The sequence below is a fragment of the Coturnix japonica genome, chromosome 1, assembly GCF_001577835.2.
Source record: "Coturnix japonica isolate 7356 chromosome 1, Coturnix japonica 2.1, whole genome shotgun sequence".
Classification (NCBI taxonomy): domain Eukaryota; kingdom Metazoa; phylum Chordata; class Aves; order Galliformes; family Phasianidae; genus Coturnix; species Coturnix japonica.
Window position 1 is genome coordinate 161179088 of NC_029516.1, and position 8964 is coordinate 161188051.

Here is an 8964-nt window from a genome sequence, read left to right on the forward strand (position 1 = left end):
TACTAACCTAATGCTAAATTTGTTCTAGTATTACTGTTGCCAGATGTGACCGGCGACTTGTTCCTGAGACTTTCTGCAGATGCATAGGCTGCAAAGATATGGCTCATTACTTTCTAGTGCAGTGGCTACTTTTTGCTGACTTTATCTACTCTGACATAAACATCAGGATGGGCCACCTTTCTCCCTTAGGCTGTGTGTCATCCTGTATGGATTCAGTTCAGAAGAATCACATCTGATTGTATACGTTTCTCTCTGCTTAGTCTGACTGAAGTATTTGTTTCTTTCTTTAGATGTAGACATAGTTATGGGGGAAGAGTTTCATCCCGGTTTCCTGCACGTTTGATTTTGTTGATGAACCACTGAGTGCGCATTTATGCATTTGAAGCCTCAAGCCACAGAAGCAAGAGGCACTAAGGCCTTCAGTTGCCTTTCTGGGAGCTCTCACAGAATTATCATTTCTTTCTAGTTCTTTTTTTTTTTTTTTTTTTTTTTTTCTGCTGAGAAGTGAGGCACGTTTCCTTACATTATCTGGAAAATGCCATTTTCAATGTTTATTCTGAAGTAATTAATAAGCAACGATTTATTGAAGAACTTCTCCAAATGAAACAAACTGGTCTTGCAAGACTACAGAATATGCTTGTTACATGGCTTGCAGAATATTGTGTTCTCTTCCACTAAGGTCATAACTGTACGTTGTGATCACAGAGGGCTCCCTGCTTGCTTACAAGCATTGTGAAATCTTTTCAGGGTTATTTGCTTACAGACTGGATTTGGGAAGTTTGCCCATACACAAACATTTAGCTAGTGAGAAAGAACTTAAAATAGTTTCAGTTTTCTTCTCAATAGCATAAAGCCTAACATTTACATAAAACCAGTTTTATGTAGTGCCTTTTGAACATAAATACTCAGAAGATTATTGCAGAAAGCAAAACTAAGTATTTTTTTCTCTCATGCAGTTCTTAGTGATCTAGATGACCAGCTGGCCCAGGAGCAATCCCAAGATCCATTGGACAGGACAGTTTCTTCTAGCAGTGCGTCAAATGTGCAGTACAATCAAGATGCCTTCCCTACTCTGAAGAGGAACACTGCTAATCGAGGGCAACTCAGAAATGACTGGAATGACATACCCAGCACGTTTTTCCCAGATGGACTGAGAACGATAAGAGCCAAAGATGAGCACAAGATCGTCATCAGACCAAGGAAATTGCATAGTGCATATATAAACTGGCAGCAGACAGCCTTTCAAGATGATTTTAAATACAGTGATCCAGCTGATGGAAATTCTCATCTGCGAAGCAGCAGGCAGCCTTCCTTTTCTTTTGGGCGGTCTTCAGAAGGCAGCTTGTATCCTCCTTCCATAACACAGAACAGCGGATTTAGGCACAAGAGTTACATGGACAGGCGTACAGCTGGCAGAAGTTACTCAGTATGTTCCCTTCGGAGATGCCCATCATCAGTATCTTCTGACCAACTATCTGCATCTAGTTTACAGTATCCATTTGCAAGGGAGAACAGCAATGGCTTTGTACCAAGGTTTGGTCGACAAAACCCAAAGAGAATTCCATTGTCTTCTATTGTATGGAACAATACACCAGACTCTCCTGGGCAAAGATCAACTCAAGAAAAGATGTTTAGAACCCAGTCACTGATGGAATTTCATGCTACAGACCATGGCAGATATCCTAGCTCTTTGCAAGAAAATGAGAAATACACCTGTTACCACTCAAAACACCACTACAGGAGATCTATTTCAAGCAGTAATTGCTTCAGTAGAATTAGTTGCCCTGACAAAGCAACTTCTCCATCGTCCTTTGATAACTGGGAAAATTATCCATTCTACCAATCAGAAAGTAATCTCTCTAGATCTTACTGTAGAGATATTTCTTCTCATGGCAAGTTGTATGCAAACCACAAAAATTCTCCTTATGGAAAGACAGAGAGCTATCTTTCTTGGACCGATATTCCTCAATACTACAATGATAATGTGTTTATTTCTCCCGATACCAGTTTTGAAGTGATGATGGCTAATTTGAATGACCAGCAGTTGGCATATACAAGAAATGCCAAGTTTGCTTCCCAGCACCTGCAGAATGATTTTCACATGTATTCTCCAGAAAATATGAATATTAAAACATTAACAAGAAGTGCAAGTAGAGCTTTTTCAGAATTCGCTGAAGGCCATCAGCCTTGGCTGAGCTGTAACTCTGTAGTTTCTTCTTCTATCGTCAGAAGTGATGAATCTGTCTCACCGAATTTGAAGGACCAAACAAAACCTGTAGGACTGAACAGGAATACAGTTGTTACCCAAAGAGGCACTAAGGCAGGTGTTACACCACTAGAAAAGGCTGAATGTAGGAAACTGCCCGATGAAGTGGATGCCACAGACATTCCTTTACAGTCTGTTTCTCAACAAGCAGATGCAAACTACATCAATACCCAGAGTTTTTCCCTCTTTAACACACTGAGATCAAAGAGACAAACCCAAGTAAGTGCCAGAACAGACACTGCAAAAATGAATGCATTGAGCAGCAATACAAGAAATGTTCAAATGAAGGAAACTAGTTGTGCACCCAGCAGTGTATTCAGTCAGTCTCCCTGTACTTTGCCAGCTAACAAGAGCAAAAAGGAATCTTTTCTTCCAAGCCAGAAAGAATGGGAACATAATCTGCACTATGTGAGAAGAGGAGAAAGTGCTAAACAGGATAATCAGAGTGCAGAAGCAGTTAACCAAGCTGCTCCAGAGGGACAGTCTGCACAGCTGAATGCTGCTTCTGCTCCATCCCCTGAACAGCGAGCAATCTGTCATGGCCTGTCCTGGCCTCCTGACCGTTCATCTGGTTCCTCACAAAGTTCACCACCAGCACTTTATCACGGAGTTGGAAAAACAGCTCAAGTGAGCAGAAGGGGCGTTACCAAAAAGACTTCACAGAAAACACCACAAAATACAAGCACTTTAGTTACTAAGAACTGTAGTGAACTATTCAATGCTAGTTCTCCACAACAGGGAAATTCTGGAAATACTTCTACATGCAGTTTTGATGGAGATCCCAAGAGCCCTGAACATAATTTAAATTATTTTTGCCTTGAAAAAGAAAATGGAAAGATAGGGAATCATTCACCTTGTACTGAAAGGCTTCACAAGCAAGATGGCTTGCTCAGACATACCAGTAGCTGCAGCATCACTGGTTCCCCAAGGAGAAGCAGCCTCAAATCCTCTGATCCACTTGTTATTTATTACACTTTACCGAGAAAATCAGCTAGCATTGCTGGTAGTATTATGTCAGATACACCCATCTCTTTCCCTAGAGAAAATAGAAGCATGTATGATTGTTTAAGATCTGAAACTCCAAGTGGTGCATATCCCTCTTGTCAAAGAGATGTGTCTTGTTTAGATTCAAAACATTCCTTCTTAAGGTCAGCACCATTAAGTGTTGCTACAAGTAACAAACAGAAATATTACTCCAATCCTTTAACCAGAAGTCCTAATGATTCCTCAAGCAGCAGCGCATCAGCTGAGCTGACAGACAGATGCGAACAACTAAGCAAAAGAGAATCCTCTGTGTTTTCAGATTGTAAGGAAAGGGGAAACTGTTTGCAGAAATATAAAACTACAAGCACGTTTACAGTATGTGTTGATGAAGATCATGTCAAGTACCATGAGCTAGTTTCAATTTATTACACGTTGCCACGGAGGCATTCCAAAACGTTTTGTAACCTCTTTAGGGATAATGCAGAGGATGCAGATTTATCTCTTCCCAGCGAAAATTCTCAGTCTCCAAGAATACGAAAAAAGAAGAGTGAAGGTCATGTGAGTTTAACAAATGTTTTTTTCCCCAGTACTTTGGAAAAAGAGGTGCCCTCCTGTTCTTCTGACCAAGCACCTTCAGCTCCGGTCACACCTCAGAATGTAGAATCTGTAGCTCACTGTGAAGAAGAGAATTCCCACTTATCTCCTGGTTCTGAAAAGGCTTGTACTTCCAAGACAGTGAGCACAGTAAATAGTAGGAATGACAGCTCAACAGATCTTCCATCAGCAGATCATGTACTTTCTGACATGGCAGCGAAAGACATTTGTTTAGGTGGTCCACAATCCATTGCAGTAGTGGCTAACTCAGATAATGGCCTTTCTGATGTGTCAAACAACCAAAATACAGAAACATGCCCAAAAGAAAAGAAGAAAATTGCTCAAACAGCCTCACCACTAACATCCACTCTACCAACCCCTCCCAAACCAGGCAGACCTTTAGAGAATTCCTTTTATTCTGCTTCAACAAGCAAGAATAGCATACAGAAGCGAAATTCTGCAAACTGTTCTCAGCCTGCTGCGGTAAGTGCAAATAAAAATCAGAACAGTTCGCTTCTCCGCACAAGAGAGAAAGCTTCTCGTGGAAGGATCCATACAGAGTGTGCTAATGTGTCACTACCGCCCCGGGAAGACAAAGGCAGGGGTAGCACCAAAGTGAAACAGGGAGTAAATTTCCCACCCCAAACCACCCCTCTGTGCAATAACAAAAGCAGCAGACTGCAGTTAAGAGCTGGCAGTTCAAGAAATAACGCAAACAACGTAAGCTCTTATAGCAAAATGCTTTCAGAAACTCATAAGAAAGAGTTTGAGGTAAGCACAGCTTCAAGTTCTGATGCACTTCTTCAGCCGGATGAAGAGGTTAGCGCAGATACAGGTGAGTTAAAGAATTCTGAGGTTAAAAAAGAGCAAAACCTGCAGAGTACTCAAACGGATAAAGGCTGCAGTGGTTTGCAGGCACTGGGGAAGCACAGTGAGGGCAGTCTGGACATTAACAGTAGAGACAAAGTCTTCAGGGTTACACAAGACCAAAAATTAACACAGAATGTAGAAAATGAGAACAAGCTTCTCTCCAATTGCACAAGAGACAAAATCAAAGATATAGAAAAGAGGAAAAACAGGCCTTCAATTAAAAATAAGCTGGCAGCTGTTTGCAAAACAAGTCGAAAATTTTCAAGTAAAAATTTACCTCCCAAACCACACATAAGTAATATTTTTTCTCAGAATGATGGAAATGCCACCTGTTTAGAGGTGAGCGTGTCCCCTGAGTCACTGAGTTCAGCAGGTTGCCATCAGTCACTTCTACAGTCTGAAGCCAAAAATCAGAATGACAGTCTGGACTCTGCCAAGAATTCACAAACACCAAAAACAGCTGAGGTTAGTAAGAATGAAAATGTGAATGATCTTTCCTTACCTGTTAACAACTTAAATTGGAGGTCACTTAAAAGCTCATACACCCAGAAGGAGGCCACCAGTTCCAAAAAACATGCAGCAAACATGGAAAATAGCCCAGGTCTTACAACCCTATCTCCAGATAAAGCGTTAGCTACAAGAAATAAGAATTCCCAAACACCCAGTCTCAGGTTAGAAAATACAAGCCAGTCCATCTCACCCAGCACTACTGCATTGGACACAACAGATGATAAGAGAGCTAGCAGCAGTGCTTGCACTCCTCCTTTGCCTCTTTTAACTGACAAAAACTCAAACACATTTATAAGTAATTGCTTGCAGGCAGACATATGTTCAAAGCAGAACTTGACTTCTCAGGCAGTGCTTACTGAGCGTCAGAAAACCTCTGGATCCAGCAGCTTAAGAAATGCGAACTTGCATAGCCAGCTGTTGCACAAGGCTCGTGCGAAAAATCAGCATGAACGTCACTTTTCGGAGAGTATTTGTGCTCAAGATTCCCACGAGACCTTTGCCTCTGGAAGCAATATCCTGCCAAAAGACGGCGTTCATGGGAAGAGATGCAAATTTTACTCAGAGGTGTTGTCCTGTGATGAAAATGAAAACTGGGCATTGGATGAGGAAAGGTGCTACAGTACAAGGAATCTGATGTATCCTTCTGTTGAATTTGGTATATTTGGCAAAGAACAGCAATTGGCTTTCCTGGAAAATATCAAGAGGTCACTCACAGAAGGACGACTGTGGAGACCTTGTCTTCTTAACAACCCAAGTGCTTTCCGAGATGGAGAGACCCCTTCTATATCCAGAACAAAGCTTTTTAGCTCGAGTTCTGCTGGAAGCAAGGTGTCTTCTGCTGCTTCATCGCCCCAGGAGCTGCCCGACATCTACCAGGATGACCCAGCTGCATACACAGATTCAGACTCTGATACCACCACAGATGATGAATATTACCTGGATGAGATAGATAAAGAATCAGAACTGTGACTACCTGTGGTACGTAGATGGCAAAAGAGTTCCTGGGCAGGCCGAAACATGTAGAATACTTTGAGCCAGTTCTAGTGCTGCTATAGAACAGCACCAAAACAGATAAATTCATATTCTAGCTACATTTTCTCACAAGTTTTAAGAGGAAAACAACAGGCTACGTTGCTGATAAGCAGTTTTCCAGCTCTCCTTGTTTATCCAACCAAACATAATAGTGCTGATCCATTCCACCTTGCCAGCACCCACACAAAATGCTCTAGAAGTGAGTAACTTCACAGCAGATTTCACTGCTGGAAAACTGTGAAACTGCTGACACAGATGAGCATGGAGATGCCTTTCAGATGCGCATGCTGGGAGACGTGCAGCTGACACAGCTTTGGCTGCAGTTCAGATGCATTGCCAGGCTTCTGCCTTCGACTCAGGAACACGTTAATTTGGATTAACGATCAGGCACTTCAAACCATACAAAATGTAAAAAGATTGACCCTGTTTATTTCCCATACTAACCTGATGGTTTGAATCTGAAGCTGTCCTAGCACTGAGAGAACAAACTCAATGGATGGCCCTGGGGCTGCACCAAGCCAGGCTAGGCCTGGTGAGCCGGTGCCACTGATGCATGGCATGCACTGGCCTGGTTTTCCTACCAAGTAAATAAAATGGGTGAAAAATGCCCTTTACCCTTTGCGCAATGAATACCTCTTCCTGGTAGTTTCCCAAAATTCCCACTGCCACCACGGTGCTTTCTGTCCTTGGAACCAAAAAGCTGCAGGTGGTTCCCTGTGGCTGTTGTTCAGCCACACTGAGAGACGTGGTGATACAGCTCAGAGCCACAGTGCAGCCGTGGCCGTTCCGTTCTCACTGAGCTTTGGTCTGTTTCTGTGTGAGATCACAGCAGCTCGCTGAGCCAGCAAATAGTATTTTTAAATACTTCTACATTTGTTACTACTTTAATAATTTTGCGTGTGGTCTAAAATGCTGATCTGTATTTTTGATACGCTTTTTAATTCGATAAAACTTCAGCAGGTCTTAATTATATTTTTGTAACTGGAAGGACAATATCCTGATGTAATATATGATAAACAAGCAGTGCTTGTCTCGCTTAATGCTCTACGAGAAACTAAAGGATGAAAATATTATGAAAAGTAATTGGTATCCTTATTTTTTTATATGTAAACTTCGTTGAAGAAGTGGGTCTCTAACTCAAATGTGTACTGACACCTAAGTATTATTGCTTTATACTGGGATAATTTGTCTTTAGTTGTACATAAAAGGACTAATATAAATTGTGTATTTATAGTTGGAATTTATCTATGATATGTCTGTCTTGAAAGAATGCAAGCATATGCTGACATATGCAGTATTGGAAGGCAGTAACTACTGTGTCACTGTAATCTTGTGAAATGCCCTATTCTGAAGAGGAATTATGTTTCTCTGTAAGTTCTATGTGTTCAGGATCCTGTAGATTAAGACAGTGAATCCAGCTGAGTGCCAGATGGTACCTTGCTGCAAAATGTTGATCTTACAACTGGGAAGACCAACCTACATTAAGTTAGAGGATAATAACACATCTTCTTACAAGAGAATAGTCGTACAGTTTTACTTGACTGGGAATGGATGGCTTAGAACATTTTGCTTTGTAAATATTTCCCACTTCTTCGGTAGAAGCTGGATTAAGTTCTCACCTTGTTGGCATAAAAGATGTATTTTTCATTTGCTTTGCTGTTCGTGTACAGGAAATGAGGTGGCTTAATTTAATGTAAGTAAATATAGAAAAGTGGCTTCTGGTAATAAATCAGTTGTGCAATAATGCATCCTGTCAAGGAGCTGTAATTGAATATTGACAGCGAATGATGGTATTCTGTCAAGCAGTTGTGTGAGAAGAGGGAGAGAAATCCTTTGAGTAGCCATTAGTTCCATTCAGTTCGGCAGAACCAGATTTTGATACCTTCACTCTTCCAAGCTTTTTCTTTGGCAAAAGTATATATTCTATACATGCACATAATTTATAGGATTTTCATATCTCAAAAAACTTGTTTGCAATAAACTTTATTCAAATGAATGAATATATCAGTACTGTGCTTATTCTGTCACTTACAGGGAACACTATGGGCTATTTATTCATTCTGTGTCCAGGCCTTGGGCCCCCCAGCACTGAAAGGATGTGGAGCTGTTGGAGCAGGTCCAGAGGGCCACAAAGATGATGAGAGAAGCACCTCTCCTGTGAAGAAAGGTAGAGGGATTTGAGCTTGTTCAGCCTGGGGAAGGCTATATGTGTGCCTATAGCTTACCTTGAGGAGATGATACTCCATGTGGAGCCAGGAGTGGTGCTTGATGAGTAGTTTTACAAGGCAATGAGATCCACGTGAAAAACACGCCAGCCAGAATTAGACCTTACTGGAGACTTCCTGCCACGTGCAGCGTGATGGTGTGTGAGACTCACTGCTGACTGTTGACCTTAATTACTACAGCCAGCCCGTGTGGTACCCAAGCTCAGTGACACCATCCCTCAGCCTGGTTTCGTAAAGAATCACAGCTTCTGTGCTACAGTTGTGTTTATGTCTTTATCTTGCTACACCCTTTACATCACTCATATCGCCAGAAGACCTGTGAACTTACCAACAAGCCCCCACCTAGGGCTCCTGAGACAGGGACACCACAGAATGTTGATTTCCAACTCTCCAATGCCTTGCTCTGCTTGGCCATGTACCCAGCCAAGTCAAGTCCCACCTGCAGGCTGATGTGGCCCAGCCTTGGCCCAGCCCTGCTCCTAT

General features: G+C 41.9%; 1 protein-coding gene across 4 annotated transcripts in view; it reads left to right on the forward strand.

Moving 5' to 3' along the window:
• The window catches only part of EXPH5 (exophilin 5), a 32381-nt gene extending 24125 nt beyond the window's left edge, over positions 1-8256 (forward strand). For all 4 annotated transcript variants that reach the window (XM_015852240.2, XM_032442173.1, XM_032442174.1 and 1 more), the window contains one exon: positions 957-8256. In XM_015852240.2, coding sequence (XP_015707726.1) covers positions 957-6193 — 5237 coding nt within the window. In that variant the 3' untranslated portion in view covers positions 6194-8256. The remainder of the gene's footprint in view (positions 1-956) is intronic.
• Positions 8257-8964: the final 708 nt, after the last annotated feature.